Source organism: Corapipo altera, unplaced genomic scaffold, assembly GCF_003945725.1.
Source record: "Corapipo altera isolate COAL_440 unplaced genomic scaffold, ASM394572v1 45, whole genome shotgun sequence".
Taxonomy (NCBI): domain Eukaryota; kingdom Metazoa; phylum Chordata; class Aves; order Passeriformes; family Pipridae; genus Corapipo; species Corapipo altera.
In genome coordinates, this window is record NW_020884877.1 from 19,828,407 (window position 1) to 19,845,315 (window position 16,909).

A 16,909-nucleotide genomic window follows, 5' to 3' on the forward strand; every position below is an offset into this window, starting at 1 on the left:
AAGAAAAGAAAAGAAAAGAAAAGAAAAGAAAAGAAAAGAAAAGAAAACCCTGAAGAAACTGAGGACTCGGAATCTATTGCAGCCTCTTGACAAGGACTCAATAAGGAAAGGATAGAGCCAGAGACAAACCAGCCGCAGCCTCTCTGCCGTTCCTCACCTCTCCCTAATGCCGCCTGTGCCCCTCTGCCACAAGCAGAGGTCACCCTGATGTAGGAAGCTCTCCGAGTTGGTGAATTTCCAGTACGGGTTTTGGGCAGGTTCATTTTTAATTTTTTTTTTTTTTCATCTTAGCTAGTTGATTTCTAAAGGGTCTTGAGAGAAAACCTTGCGGCCACCAGCACTCCCCTTGCAGTCCTCCGGAGTGTCCTCCCCACACTGTTGGGACTCACTCAAGTCAATTTGATTTCCATCTCAAATGACTGCCCCCCAATCCAGGCAGATTTCAACACATCAGGAGGAGGCGTGAGATTGCTGGCTTCGTGTCTGGAGATGAGCTGGGGAGGGAAACACAGGTCCTGCAACGGCACAAATACCCCCAAAAAGTATTTGTGGACTTCAAAAAAAATCATCCAAAAAGGAAATATATTCTGTTCTTCTCGAATGGAAGGTCAGAAATCATTTTGGACAAGCAGGACTATGACCGTTGTCCATCTAGGTGTGGAAGCGTTTGTCACCTGCGTGCATGTGTATGAGTGTGTGTGTGCATTGACATGGCTTTTCCTCCTTGCGAAACTTCACCTTGAAACCTGCAATCTGGAGGTTTCAATGTAATATGTAATCAGGGGAAGAAATGCTGCCCCTCCCAAAAACTAATAATAACCTGCTGGACTAAGCACAGGAGCAGAGTTACGGAGGACCATCAGTGCCTGTGGGATCAGGGCCCCATCAACACTGAGGGCTGCATCCCAGACGACCCTGCTGTTACTCTGTCGCTGTCCAGACTGAAGTATCCCTACATGGGGACAGGGAGATCTGGGCTAAAACTCTTCACCACGCTTTGCCACCACAAAGATGACTATGGAGACTTTTTTTTTTTTCCCACAGCCAAAAATGTGGTTTGCTCCAGGGGAAAAAAAACCAACCAAACCTCCATTTTATTTGATCATGGTTTTTTGTTAAGGCTGGTTTATACCTTTCCCTGTGGGTAGGAAAATGCCAGTCTACATCCTTCCACTTTGAGGATACTGCTCATGTTGCCATGGTTGATTCCCACCACCCTGCAGTAAGATCCTATGATGGGCCCTTGCCTTTAATCTGGGACCCAGCTCCTTGTTGAGTGACAGCAGCCACCACACCACGGAGACCCACTGCCTCAGGCATGGTGGGACAGCCCTCATCTGCCTTCTTGACTTATTTGGTGTTTTTAACTTTTACGTTCAGTTTTGGAACTGTTGCCTCTTGCTTCTCCATGACAAGGGTCTCCACGATGCTGGTGCTGGGAGGAGATCCTGCAGCGAAGGGAAGGAAGGAAGGAAAGGTGGGGTCTGGGTGCTGTGGTCCCAGTGGGCAAACACACACCCACCAGGAACCACATCCCACTGCCACAGCTGGAGCTGGCCAAAGGACACAACTGATCTCAGGGGGAAGGTTCCTGCACCCCCAAAGACCCTTTGAGGTTCCTGAACCTGGGCAGAGAAAAAAGGAGGTCCACAGCACCACCAGGTTCCCACCAGTGGGGATGGACAAGGGGGATTCAGTGCCAAGGGGTTCTGGTGAAGGCTTCTTACCACCACAGGTTGGGAGCCCTTATAGCCTCCCATGACATGTCATCATTCCCCTAAGCAGCCCCGGGGCCCCCCACCAGGACACTTGCCCCAATCAAGGGCAGAACTGGACACCTGTGGTTATTTCCCTCAAAGTTACAGTGGGGGAGAATTTTGCCGATGGACTTCCACAGAGACCCAACGGAGCATGTTTGGACCTGGGGACAAAGGACTTTCCCTTGCTTAAAAGAACAAAGTGTGTCACCAAATGCAGATCTGCCCCCCAGAAAAGCCTGCTGGAGCAGGATAACCGCTGTGTTGCTGGAGGGGAGAATGGCGGGTGTTGTGGCCGAGGCAGGGAGGGACCTTTCTGGGCTCTGCAGGGCTGGTGGAGTAAGGTTGATTTAACCAGGATGGTGGGGTGAAAGTGGGGTGAAGACAGGAGGAGGAGGAGGAACTTGTGCCAACCACAAGGACCCCTGTTTGCTTGCTGATCCCCGTGCAAAACTTCCTGACTGTTACAGGCCAGTACCACCTTCGCAAGACCCTTCTTTCCTTCTCTCTTCCTCTTTCTTGCTTTTTTGTTTGTTTGTTTTGTTGTTTAATTTCCCAAAACTTGAAAGCCTTTGGCTGCAGAGAAAGGAGACGTGCCACCAGGGTGGGATGGGAACAGGCAGAGGGATGCAGCTTCCTATGGACCTTGTCTTTTGGGGAAGATGCTTTTGCAGGGTGAGGGTCAGCTCACAGGGCCTCAGGGTGGTGTCATGACAAGGCCACTACAATGACACTGGGAGGGGGACACAGGATGATTCCCCGACCTCTCCCTACAAGAGCAAGTCTACATGGCCCCACAAGCCCACAGCACCAAAATCTATCCCACGCAGCCTCCTTCACCCCTGCACATCCCATGCTGGGACAGCACTGCCTGTCCTGTCCACACCAGCCTGGAGGGAGGAGGATGGAAGTCTGGGCTGCACCACTCCTGCCTCCCCAAATCACCTTGGCTCCTGGGATGGAGCACCAAGCGACTCCCCTGGCTGCCCACTCCCTCAAGGATCCCCAGCAGGACGAGGCTGTTTGTAGGCTGCACTAATATTTAGGACTGGGGTTGGAGTTTGGGTCAGGCTGGGGATACAAGTGACTTCAGAAGGGGTTGATCACCCCCTGGGTTGGCAGTGACGAGGTGCTCCTATTCTCAGCACCCAGCAGCACCCTTTGGCATTTAGGGTGAGAAAACCAAAAGGGGTAGATCTGGGGGCTGGGGAGTGTGGGGAGTTGAGGCACATGGGGAGATGATGGCAATTCATGCATCAGGGGGAAGTGTGAGGCTCAGGGGTCTCCAGCTACAGTATCTGAGCCAAGCCCATGCCAGTATCTAGGATGCAGGCTGGGAAGGAGAGGACAAGGATGGCGCAGGGGTCAGGACAGCCCTTTCACCACGTCTGCCCACGAAGCAGCGCTCAGCAGCTGGGCTACCCCTTGTCTGTACTGCAGTGGACTTCGAAAACCACTAGTACAAGAGCATTTTGCACTATTTCTCCGCTCTCTCCCCCCTTCCCTTTTTCTCCGCCTTCCCCATGAAAACTTTTTTGCTGTTGGTTTGGGTTTTTTGTTGTTGTCGATTTTTTTTCCCCCCCAAATGGAGCATTGTATATTTAACAACCAACAGTTCACCTCGCTTCCAGACCCCTGTCCTGGCCCTGGCTAGGAGCCCTGCCTACTGTGCCCCCCTCCCCAGCCCCACCAGCCCCCTGCCACTGCCACTGGGACAGATGTCACCGCTTACATTACCCACCATTGTAACACACTTGTTAAAAACACACCAGATTCCGAGTTTCCTGCCTGGTTTTTATCTTTAAGCAATACTCACTACACATTTTACGGTAGCTTTTTATAGCTTTACATACATACGGTAGCTCTGTTGTTTCGTTTTTGTTTTGTTTTTGTTGTTTTGGTTTTTTTTCCAGTAAACAAGAAATACTCATAATCTTACTGGTGGGAAAAAAAAAAGCAGTTTGTGAAAAACTGACAATGGAAGAAGAGCTTAATGCTCTGTTTAGCATTTTGTACTTAAAAAAAAAAAAATCTCACATTTTATTAAAAAGTGAAGATTGCTGTATACTATTTATTCAACTTATAATTTATGTTACTCTTTGATCTTTGTCTTTTCTCATGACAAAGCATTTATTTAATAAAGTTATGCATTCAGTTAGCTTCTGCCTGACCCTTGTGGAGCATGTGTGTGCTGGGGCCTGCCAGTGAGCTGCTCCAGCCCCAAGCATTCCACAGCTCGGGTGGTGTTGGGCCCTCTGGGGGGCTCATCCAGCTCCATGGGGGTGCCTGGGGAGGTACAAGGCATGGGGCAAAATGGACACAACGGTTTAGAAGAGCTTTTGATACCAGTATCAAAAGCTAGATGAGCAGTAAAATTGCAGGTTTGAGTTTAGAGCATCATAAAAGCAGAGCTACCCTATTTTTTTTAGAATTTTCTTTGCATGAATGTGGCGGTGGGGCACAGCATGCACATTCAGCAAGCTTACCAGGAGAAAGTACCTGGCAACCAGTGATGTTAAGCTCCTAAATGCTATCGCAAACTGAGCCCCACAGCTTCGGATCAGATGTGATGTTTGAGCCTCAGACCTCACTGGGCCGCTGGAAGATTTATCCCAGTGTGCAGGAGCATCCCTGGGGCAGCCCAGCCAGGCTATAGTCATCACCTTGTGGTAGCCCTTGGTGGCTCTTCCTACTATCCCATGCCCTCCCCAGTGCCAGATCTGACCCTCCCCCACTGCCCCCACAGCCCACTCACCCCCTTATCTCCCCCTCCTTCTGTGCCCCTCTTCCCCTCCATTCAACTGCCCAGCATCATCCTCACATGCCCAGAGCAGGGTGGGAGGCAAAACCATCCCCACCGTGGGTTGTCAGGGCTGCACTAACATGCATCCTCCGTCCTATCTGCACCACCTGGTGCTGGCACAGTCCCCCCATCCCCGATGGACACCCCACAAGGCTGAGCCTGCACCTCATGGGGCAGGAGCTGCGCGGTGCCGCAGCTGCCACGAGGTGCCGCCGCTGCCTGCGCCATTCGCGCACCCTGGTCTAGCGGGATGGGGGTTGGAACTGTATGATCTTTAAGGTCCCTTCCAACCCAAACCACTCTAAGAAAATATTCACTTGCCAGTGTAGATACCTCTGTGTGCATACACCACAGCTGCTGGGGTTTCAGCTAGACTCCTGCATGCAGCTGGCACAGTCCTAATGCCAGACCTCGTGCCCCATAAGGCAGATGGCGCAAATCCGGCCCAGATGAAACCCCAAAGCAGTGACAACCATCAAACCCATGCACAGACATATGCAGACATTAAGTTCATATCACAACCCTAAGGAAGCCTAACCAGAAGTTTTTTGCTCCTTTCACCTTACTGTTGTCTCCCTCTGCCCCTCTGTAAGGTGCCTGGCCAGTTGCAAGGACCCTTTGCTGGATTGCGGGCTCCTGTTTGTTCACCTCCAGCCCCTGAAGTTGAGGGTGGCCCCTGGCATGGCTGGGCTCAGGCATCTCTGTTGCCTTCAGACTTCTCCGGGAAGCACCTGGCCAGGAGGTCCCTTGTGCCCTACAGTGCACTTGGCATCCCCTCCACCCCCAGCATCACCTGATCTACCTTCAGCTACCCCACATCCTGCCTGTCCTCTTCCCCTCCCCTGCAACCTACTGCCCCCCAGGCATTTTCCTGGTGCTCCCCAAAATTGCCCAGCCTCTCAGCATGTGTCAGTCTCACTCAACCTCCTGGCAGGGGGTGGAAAATAAAAAAAAGGGGAAACAGCCCAGTGGTTTTGCTTCCCTTTGCGGAGGCCAAAGGGAAACCACAGCCACCTGGATGCTAGATGTCAGGGCCACATGGGGCCTCTCCTTCAATGCTGCAATTTTAATTGAATGTAGTGTGAAGTTTTATTATTATTATTATTAGTTATTCTTTGCCTCCCTGTGGTGCCCCAGGCACCAAGCTGTGCTGTCACACTCCCTTTGGCAGCACTTCTCACCCTGGGAGAAGGTGCAGGACCTTCAAGGGACCTGCCTCCACAGCCCTGTGGGTGAAGCAGCTCAACCAAACTCTGGTCCCACACACAGCTCAAACCTCCCTGCACCTTCCCAACAGCCTGTTCTGGGAAAAGGCTTCACTTGGAAACACTATAGTCAGCTTTCTGGCCAGCTCAGATTTTGCTCTCCTTGTGCTAGCAAAGGGGAGAGTCCTTGGGAGTGTCCTCCATGGAAACAGTGGAGGCCAAAACTGTAGCAAGACACCTAAAGGAGCCTGGATGATTCATGGAGGACAGGCCCATCTGCCAGCTCAGAAACAGCATGAGTGAATGCAACTATCAGCTCAAGAAGCCCCTGAAATATCAAGGCTGGGAAGCTGGAGAGAGCAGAGAGACAACAAGGGAGTTGTCCTTACAGCCTTTGCCCAAGCATCTGCCAAGGTCCCTGCACTGGGTAGGAGGGACCTTGCCTTGGAAAGCTGCTTCCCTGCTCAAGGAGCAGGAAATCACCACTCTCACATAGCCACCCAGCAGCTCAGGAAGCTCCATGAACATCTTGTTGGACAGGACATTCACAATGCCATCCTCTCCACCCAGCAAAGTGGAACACAACCACCTCTTTCCACCAAATCTAGCTGCTGTCAGGCAGGGAGAGAGTCTCCACACAAATACTGGTCAGATGCTGATTCAAGGGCCTGGTTGCATTTTGTAGATTCACAAGGTCCCACATGTGTAGCAGGAATACAGCTGGCCAAAGGATGAGTGACACCAGTTCCTCCCTGCTCATACAACTTGGGACAGTAACCATGAAAAGCTCAACTCCCATTGCTGCCTGCCAGGCCTGGGGTTTGCAACACCACCTGGACAAAAGATGAACAGGGCCAAGTTTGCGTGTGATGCATCAGGCAAGGAAATGTCCTGTGAACAGTGGGGAGGGAGAAGATGACAATTTTCTGGCATCCCATTTAATTTATTCCAACTTTCTGCAGCTCAGCTTTTTCAAAAGAGAAAAAGACAAACACATAAGAAAACTTCCCTATTCCCAAACAAAACAGAAAGTACAAACTGCAGATGAGAGCCAGCATGTGCAAGGTTTATATGAAAAAGCAGAACACCCTCAGATGTTAACAGAAAACAGGTAGCATCAGTTTTACAGTTACTTGGTTTCGCATGGAGGTGTGTTTTCTTCTTCTCTCATGCTCCCATTTGTAGACATCCACATATGCCCCCCCCCCCCGACTTTCCAAAGGGGGTCCTTCCCCTGTCTCCTCCACTGCCATGTCCAAACCTCTAAAAAGTCACAAAGGCTTTAAGTTACAGAGCCCACCTGTGCCCTTCACACTTGGGATCTGAAATGTGGGTCCAAGAAACAGGGCAAAAAGCAATAAACCATTTAAAGAAAGCCCAATATTATTACTCTTAGGAGAGGGTTTTTGCAATTGCTCTACAAAGGGTATCCATATTTAAAAAAAAAAAAGAAAAAAAAAGAGAAGGAAGTAAATAATAAAATCTCCTTTCTTAGGCAATGGGGAAGTTATTTATTCTCAGCATCGGTGTGTTCTGTACAGAAAGAAATCAACAGGTGAATTAACAGCAGAGACACATCTCTCCTCAGAACAGCATGTCCAGCGCAAAACTTCTCAGAGCACCTGGAATCACTTGGATTTCATCAATACAAATGTGTATGTGGGCAGAGGAGTGTGTGTGTGTGTCAGGGCCTTTATGAAGCAAGATACATACTGTAATTTACTTACAAAAAGAAAAAGTTATGTGCTGAATAGCAGATGCTCGCTCCAGTCCCAAGCAAAAATGGAGGGACAAGGGCAGCTGCTTGGGAGCGCAGGTTTTAGATGCGTTTTGTTTTTTTCCTATCTAGAAACAAAGAAAAAATGAATGAGAGAAAGAGAGAGACATTCCCTGGCTTGTTATCCTAAATCTACACAGGCATCCTTCCACCCAGCCTCAGCAAGTTCATTTTAGCTCCCTCAGTATAAGCTGATCCTAAGAAATACTCAGCAAAAGCCCTTCAAATCCCCTTGTAAAACAAGCATTTAGCTTTGTCGTCACCTAAAGGCCCCATGCTCTTGGACCAGTGGCTGAAGCCAGTCCCTATGGAGTTGGCTGTGCCCCAGCACCAGGAAAGGAAGCACCCAGGAGTGTTTTTAGGGGGCGAGGTGAGCAGCTGTCTCATCTTTAGCCCTTTCCCTCACCAATGCTTCCTTAGGGAACACATCCCAACTGCGGTGGTATGTTCCTACCGCACATCCCGTTCCAGGACAGATGGCTGAGCTGGGACACAGGGGACCAGCAGGACACAAGAGGCAGATGACAGTATTTACAGTCTTTGGTATTGGGGAAGGGAGAAAAAGAGGAGCAAAGGCTGGGTTTTTTCTTTTGTTTTTTTCACTCACTCCCACCCATGGCAAGGGGTTTTGCCCCCTGGGAGGGGTCAGGGCACTCTGTGCTGGAGGGTAGAGGAAGATGCCGCGAAGCAGCAGGGACGGCAGGGCTGCAGGGCGAGGAGCAAAAAAGACCGGTTCTCTGGTTTATGTTGGGTGAAAGACTAAGAAAGCAGTCCCTTCTCCTTGCAAACCCCCCACCGCCTTTCCCCTCCCGTAATCCCTCCCTTCGCCAGGAATCAGGCAGCTGAGGAAGGAGGGCAGCACGCAGGACCCAACCCCAGTCTCTTCCAGAGCCTAAAGAGACACGCTGAAAACCATGTAAAATCCAGCACTGGGGCCACAGTGAGCCACCTCCAGCCAGCAGGATCATGTCTGTCTACTGGCTCCGCAGGGCATGTGCTCCCCGGTCCTCCTGCTCATGGGCTGTGTAGAAGAGGTGGCACTCGGGGTCCCCGCGGATGGTAGGTGCACCCTGGATCACCTTCCCATGGATGGGGTCCACGCACCAGCACTCGCCACGCTGCCCGTTCACAGACATCTTGCACTGCATGAAGAGGGACAGGGCAGGCATCAGAGTAAAGACAGGGACAAAACAACCCCCTTCCCAGGTCCACTAGCCCAAAGCCCAAACACAGGCCGAGTTGAGGTTTCTCCTAAATCCACTAGTCTGGATTTAGGCAAGATCCACAGATGCCATACTCAAACAGCCCAGGGTCTGTACTGCACCAGCAGTGTTACTCCATCAGTCCAGGCTGAGGGCTGAACCTCTTTCCCCAGTGGCTGACCCAAGGACCAAGAAGCCAATTTTAATGAACCACAAGGACAACTGTCCCTGAAATGCATCACCTTCTGCCAATTGTGGATAAAAGCACCCAGAGAGTCAAGAGTCCGAGGGGAAAGAGGGATGGGATAGACTGACAGAGGAGTTGTATGAGCTTCTTCTCACCTGCAGATTAGGCTAAACAAACTGAAACATCAGATCAAGGCCCCCTCAGTCAGACCTAAACATACTTCCAAACAGGGATTCACTCTGTTCCAGAATGGAGGTAGGGACCATGGTGCATCTGGACCTGGACTGTGTCCTCCCAGTCCTGTTAGACAAAGGTTTCTTGCCCTAATTGTTATCATCCACCTCCTGCCCTGCAGGGCTGCAGGCACTTTGAATCTGATGCTCACCCCTCCATACCCAGCATATACATTTCTGGACAGGGTGTAGTGGGACTTGCAGAGGTTACTCCAAGCAGGCCAACCTCTGTAGGCACTCCGTAAAGCTGAATTTAAGCCATTTTCTGCAGCTGGACTGAGGTCAAAATGCAGCCTTGTTCATGGGAATAAAAAAGTACAAAAAGAGAGGAAGAAAAAGCCTCCCAAGCAGGAGAGTGCATCCTCCACCTGAGTACTGGCCCATAGGGGGTGTGAGCAACTGGGAATGCTTTTGTTGCCGTCTGCTTTCCAGCAAATGAAAATGAGCTCAACTCCTAGATGGAGGGAAATTGGTATCACTTCACATTTGCCTTGTTTGCCCTCAAGCAGGGAGGTGCAGGGAAGAAGAGAAAACAATTTTTGTCCTCTCTCTTTATCTGACCAGTGTGTAACCCACCTGCACCCTTCAGTGCAAGTTGACTTATTTCCCAGGGACAAGAAGCAGCAGAGACTGTCTTCTCTTTCGTAGCACACAAAGAATCACTGCACTGTCCAGGCTTATTCCCCAGACATGGCTCATCTCCCTACAGGCAACTTGCCAGCTCTGCTCCAACCAGCCCTTCCAAGTATGCTCATGCTGGAGGATCTAGCCAGCCCATGGGGCTTTTCAGGGGGAGATGGAGGGTGAGGGTCCAGATGGCACAGAGACAAGAGAAGGGACAGAGGGAGATTATCTCAGAGCATCATACTTTTTTTTAATGCTCCTGATCAAGGGAAGTAGCCCTGAGTAAAATGCTCAGCCACAAAAAGAGCAGGTTTTCTGGGGTCCCCTCCAAAGGCTCAGCTATAAGGGATCCTCATATCCAAGTACTATTCCCACAACTGCAGTCAACTCTGGACAAGCCAGGGTTTTGCTGGTTTTCCTGGCACTTTTTTCCCCATGCCTGAGCCACTGACACCTGGTGGTTTTGCACAGACAAAGCCAAGAAGTCAGAATTCAGACACACAAGTTCTGTGAGTCCTTCTGGGTCCCATAAATACCTTCAGAAACACACTGCACCCCAAGCCCCACCTCACCTGGAAGGAATCCCTCCTACAGCTGTGGGACCAGCCTTGATTTGTGGAGGAAAACCAGTAAAGTGCACTATAAAACTTCCTGACCCCAGGAGAAGTCCTTTCTGCTTTGTCTGCAAGATTGGCCAACATTCAGTCTCTCTGCTTTTCTCTTGCAGCAAGGCCCAGCCAGGACAATACCTGGCTCAAAGTACATTAAAATAAACCTGGACAGATAAGCAGCTCTTGTAGGGAAGAAGGGGCTCTGAATTAAACAGATTCTTGGCTGCCCACAGCCACATGTGGACGTGATCTCATCTCCACTTGCGAACCCATGGCTGCAGATGCACCTGAGCACCCATGGCTGCAGCAGCACCTAGGTGCTACTAAACCTGTTCATGCCATGTGCAGTATTTGCTGTTTACCCCACACCTCATATCGTGTGTGCAGTCTCAGCCCAGCCCTGATCTGTGCCTGTGCTCTGTGGTTCCACACGATGGGGACAGACAGAGAGCCAAGGGCTGCTGCTGGGAGTACAGTCAGCTCCAGAGCTCCCGCTCCCCCCACTTACCTGCTTGAGATTGTACAGGCCATGCTTGTCACAGTTGGGGATGTGAAGGGAGTAGAGGTGCTCCAGGGGACCTCGCTCATCTGGCAGCCGCATAGTGGATATGCGTTCCAGGACCTGATCCAGCTCCTGCTGACAAGGGGTCTGAAAAGAGACCAGAAAGCAGAAAAAAAAAAATAAAAAAAAAAATCAGGGCAATGGTACCATTCAAGGTCAACACTTTGGCCAGTGGAAACACCAGTAGGGATGAACACTTGTGTGCACCTCCTCATGACACAGGTTTGCCACTGGGTCCTGCTACAGACTTCACCTACAAACACCCAAAATCAGAGTGCTGCATGGCCACATGTGGACATGAATGTCTCTCCCATGTGCCTGACATGGCCAAGAGCCTACATAATACCAGGTCCCAAGCCCTGGATACACAGAGAAGGAGAAACCTTAGAGATGCTACCATGGGTCCCATGGGTGATGATGAGTGACACAGAGCAGGGCTAGACCAGACAGACCACGATGATTTCATGAGTTCCCACACCTGTGGCACAGTTTTGGCCCAGAAGTGAAATTCAAAGCATGTGAGACCCCATGGGAGTGGAGGGGAAGCCCTGGAAATGAGAGTATCCAAAGCTAGCCTCTGGAGGCATCCCTCTTGCTCCACAGCAGCTTCCGGACAGGGCTCCCCACCAAGGCGGTCTGGTTGAATTACACCTGATGTGAGCCAAAGTGAGTCCACACATCTCTGTTTTTGCAGTGGATGGTGTTGGGTTTTTTTCCCCTCAAAGGAGCAGCAGCAGTGTGGGAGCTCTCAAAGCTGATGGTGCTTGCGCCTTATTTTGAACCTCTGTTTTGCCTATTCCTTGGAAGGCATTGAGGACTATCTTTTAAAGTCCCTTTCTGTCCCTGTGCTCACCAGATATTAATACTCTATATGTTTATAAGGACCTTTTGGGGTGGATTTCCATCTCCATCCCCATCCCCATCCCATTTAGTTGCCTTGACCAAACTGCCCACTAGAGGGAAACCACGGCCAAGGACTGGAGGGCACAGAGACAGGGAAGGCAAGAAGGGGACGAACTTCGAGCACTCTCACTGCTATGAGACAGTCGCACAGCCCATCCTCGGGGCTTGTGGCCCCCCTAACCTGGACTGAGGCTGCTCTGCAGCAGGCAAGCAGTACCCCTTTACCCCTCCCAAATCCCCTTGGGCCATCTCTGGCATTTGCTTAGGGGAAAAAGGGTGTGAGAAAGGCAGTCTACTGGCAAAGGGCATGCCACACCCCTGCAGAGGTAGGTATCGAGCCAGCAGGAGCCCCCCTTTCCCAGCTCTGCCATCAGGAGGCAAAGCTGCAATGAAAATAATGCCTCCTCACCAGCACATCAAAGTTCATCAGATGGTGTGTTCAGCCTCAGCTTCAGGCCAAAACCAATGTTTGCTTTTCCTTATTTTCCTTGCCCTGCTTTTTTCTTTCAGTTTTTTTTTAAATCTTTTTAAGACAGTTTACTGCAGATGTCACTAAGGCTTTGCATTCAGCATTTCCCAGTGAGCCCACAGCTGCACCCCTCAGCCCCCCACAGCCCCTGCCCTCTCACCCTGCCCGTCGACAGCCGTGACTTTTTGGAGTCTTCATGGTTGTGATGGGCCTTGCTGACTTTGCCCATCTGCCGCTGCTGCTCATTCACCTTCTCCCTCATAACTGCCAGCTCCTTCATGCCTGTCTTCATGGGCTTCCTCCCACCAGCTCCACTCAGTATCCCCACAGTGCCATCCACGTGGTTCTCAGCAAGAATGCTCTCGGACCGGTCATCACCATTATCTGCAGGAGAAGGGCAGGCAAGGAAAGGGTCCAGCTCAGTCTGGTGCTCTCTCACGTGTTCATCCCACCCTGGATCATTTTCAAATGTGGCTGGTTACCAAGCCATAAAACCTTTGCATGCAAACCTTTTAAATTGCATTAGCCCTTTCATCTGGAAGGTGAGAATAGATCCTTTCATTCTGGAGTTATTGCCACTCTAAAAGACAGTTTAGAAAGCAGAGGAAATCGCTGCTGTAGAAGTTCTTTCTGGTTTTTCTTTGACCTTCTAAATTACTTCCCGAGAATGTAATTTTCCCATCACAAGTCCAGTTGGATTAGGGATGCCAAGTGTACTTCAGCTCCAAAACTTAAAACCACAGTGATTATTAACAATACCTTGAGTCCATCTATCATCCCTCAGAGTATCTCCAGGAATACTTACCCAATATTCAAGTGCTAAAATAAATTCTCAATGCTGCTTTCAAAAATACCTTCCTTCTGTTCTATGGCCACCTTAATTTCCCTTGGAGATCCTGCCATTTCAGTGATTGTCCTTGCCATACCATTTTTCCCACTGTGTGTCATACACTATGTTACTCATTTAGCTTCTACCTACTTCTGCATTTGGCCATTTCTGCTGACAGTGGAACAGTCTCATCTTTGCCACTGTTGCAAGCCACAAGATCCCCAGCTAGTTCAGCCATTTCAAAATCGGTTAGCAGAAATCTGGGGATAAACACTGGACTTTTTCCATCTCCTCTGCTTTCTACTTTACTGATTTTCCCAATTCACTGGGAATTTCTGAGAGCAAACCTTGGCAAAGCAGGACACAGTGGTCACAAAGCTGCAGACAACAGTCCCTTTAGACTTTTCAGTGGCAATGAGGACAGATCTCAATTGCTCCTGCTTGCTCCAAAAGCCCAGAAGGTGACAGCTGATCCCTCCTTGTTGCCTGCTTTGATCTGGCTAAGCAAGCACATCTAACACTGTAACTGAATTTGATATTGAAGCTGGTCCTATGTTTGGCTGGGCCTTGGACCAAGACCTTGAGAGGTCCTTTTGAACCCAAATTATCATTCAACCCACACATGTACATCACCTGTCACTGCACTAACCCAGGCTATATATGTCTGTATATATCTCTCTATATAAGACGTCTTCAGCAGCTCCGTAGGTAACCACACCAGGGGACAGACCAGGTCGTTCTGGTGGTGATGATAAACATCAAGTGTCTTTTACCATCTTCCAAGCAAGAACTGTAGCACCCAACCTCCCAACATCAGCATTCTTTCCAGCACCTCCAATTTCAGCTTTCCAGCATTATGGAACTCAGACACATAGAGATAAAGAAATCACATCAAACTGTGCATGATGCAGGGCAAGCAATGCTTTAGTGTACACAATAATGCTTAATTTCTGGATTTCTTCTGCTTTTCAGAAGACCAAGCATGCAGAGCATTTACAGATGTTAACATTTCCTTTTTTCAGAATCTGCATCAGGATGTTTTGTCACTCTACTGTCATGACAGAGAGTGAAAAATCATAATAGCAAGTGTTTTATTTCTGCCACAGGTTTTTAAGCTCTTTTCAGATATTACAACCCCAAGCTCATAAAGGAGAAACTGCAAGAAGAGTTTTGTCTGAACTTACTCAGCTGCTTGATGGCAAGATGGCCCAAGTGGGCTGGATCGAAGAGCCCCTCCAGCCTAGCATGCCATTCATGAGAGACCATCAGCAGCTGCTAGGGGACACAACAGAAGGACCATTCCCAATTTGTGCTGCAGACCAGCAGTAAAAGCACTTTCATGGTTGGAGACTGCATCTGACCCACTGGATTTAAAAGCCACCAACAGACCCATCCCTCAATGGATTTGTCCAATATCTTCTTCAACTTCTTCACCATTTTGGCCTCAGATATCCCAATACTGGGATCATCCCACTTCCAGAAATACTAAATATATTTGGTCTGTAGGCTTTTAGCTGCTTAGGTAGCAACTGAAAAGCAAACATGGGGCAAAACCAATCTGGCAAAGCCCATCACTTTCCTCAGTATTGGTTCCAGATGAGAACCGAGACCAGGTTTGATAGCCAGATGGGCGAGCTCAAAGTCTAGGCTGCTGCCTGATGATTGCCATCTGGCCATCATCCTAGGAGACAGACAAGCAATATTTTGAGCAGGAATCTTCTGTTTATACACCAGTCTCCCCACTAATTAGAAACACATAGTGAGAAGAGAGAAGGCCATGAGGCCGCCTTTAGAGAGGATCAAATAAAAAGAGCACCATGAAGAGATGGGCAAGGCTGGCCAGGCCCTGATCCTCAATGAGCTGCTTGAGAGAGTTTTAGCCTTCCGACATCTTTTGTGCTCCTCTTGGTGTCTCACCAAGTTGTCAGCAACAGCACAATAAGCACAGCAACAGGGCAGCTTCTCAGACACATTTCAGTCTCCTGCTTCATTCAGAAAAATGATGGTACAAACTGACAGAAAAGCAGCAAACTGGAAGTGGTGCCTTCCCCCATTGATTCTTGCTCCTTCCTGCCTCCAACTAAAATACATAGACATCTGCCCAAATAAGCACTGTGCTAGTAAATGCAGGCGAGCTGGTAAGCCTCTTGTCAGCTGATTCATTCACAAAACCTGCTTCTGATAATATTTTTGTTCATTTTTCTCACTTTCCAATGCTAACAAATACCAGCCCAAAGAAAACCACCGATGGGAGTGGAGTGTGCAAGCCGATGTGCATGAACACACCCAGGGATGGCAGAGATTGCTCTTGGCTCCCCAGGCACCATCACAGGAGCAAGACTGGATCAGAGGCCAGGAAGGTCTAGCTGCTATTGACTGCAAGCTCTCCTCTCCAAGTCAGCCATGGTGAGCCCTGCCCTCATCCTGCTGCCAAGCTGGACCGGTTCACCTGGGGCTGATGCCAGAGACCCATCACAGCTTTCTCCTCTCCCAAATCCGGTGCTGCTCTTAGGAGAAGCTCTCCTGACCTGAGGGTTCCAGGGGTGGCTCAATCACAGGGGAAGGGAGTTGAGACAGAAGAGGTTGGCCCCCATGTGCAAAGCACCAGCATTTCCTTCAGGACAAACTGTGTGCACAGGAGGAGTCTGAGAATCAGGTGTGATGGACCACATTTCAAAGAGCAAATGGGCTGAGTAGCAGAGAGATCAAGACTCAAGGTCAGGAGAACACAGAGCATGCTGCAAACCAAACATCTCTTACAGCCAGATAATGCTTTTTAATGGTGCCCAAAAGCTGCAAGTCATGCATGCTTGCTTATGACTACCCATGAAATAATGAAGACAACCGCCAATCCTACCGGCATGGGATGGGCAGGTATGCAATTGCCTCAAGATACACAACCCTAATCTGTTTGTCATCCTGGCTAATGCCTTTTTGCTGACCCATTTCAGTTCACACTAAATATATCTGTAAGGGAGTGGTGCCAAACTCCAAAACAATTATGTTTTATAGTTCTTCCATTTTCCTATGGCATGTGGAAAACATCTCCTGTGCTATTTTGGATCAAAAGGTAGAGAGCTTTGTGCAGGGTGGGACAAGTGTGGCAGGAATCTAAGCAGATAGCTGAAGTTCTCCTGAACACTGATGCTGAGCCCATGAAACACCTCTCTCCTTGCCAAGAAAATGATTTCTTTATGGCCTTTTTCAAGGAAAATTCCCATTGGCTTCAATGGGGCGAGGACTTGGCTGAGGAAAAAGTGTGTTCAAATGGCCATCAGCTTATGTCTGTAGGAAGCTGCACAGTCTCGCCAACATTTTCAAAAGCGGCTACCAATTTCCACTTCTGAAATTTTCGGGAATCAGGTTTGAGACCTCCAGACACCTCTGACGAGACAGCTGAGAAACAGAAGGGCTGAAAAACAACCTGCCACTTCCAGAGCTACAAGAAAAAAAAAGTACCACACAAAAAAACCCGACAGCTGCCTCAGGTTAAAAATATATCTTTATCCCTTTGAAGGGCCCTGGAGTGTATCTGGTCTGTGGGACAGGATCAAGCCAGTAGCACTCACTTAGCACGGGAGGGCCAGCCTGTATCACGGGGAGCATGCATCATGCCAAGGACCACAGGCACCCTCCCCAACACTGCTCTCTCTCTGCACTTGCTTTCCTTCATCGACAGCTTGCCCAAAGGGTTTCACGTGCATTTGCTTATCTGCCCAGGGTGTTTGCATAGCGTTTAAGGTCCCA

The 16,909-nt window shown here is 49.5% G+C and overlaps 1 protein-coding gene across 1 annotated transcript in view; it reads right to left on the bottom strand.

The window, feature by feature from the left end:
• Positions 1–6,810: 6,810 nt before the first annotated feature.
• The window catches only part of IGFBP2 (insulin like growth factor binding protein 2), a gene marked incomplete at its 5' end in the record, with an annotated part of 58,560 nt that continues 48,461 nt past the window's right edge, over positions 6,811–16,909 (bottom strand). Inside the window, 3 exons of the mRNA XM_027636568.1 lie at positions 6,811–8,684; positions 10,908–11,048; positions 12,494–12,717. Coding sequence (XP_027492369.1) covers positions 8,517–8,684; positions 10,908–11,048; positions 12,494–12,717 — 533 coding nt within the window. The remainder of the gene's footprint in view (positions 8,685–10,907; positions 11,049–12,493; positions 12,718–16,909) is intronic.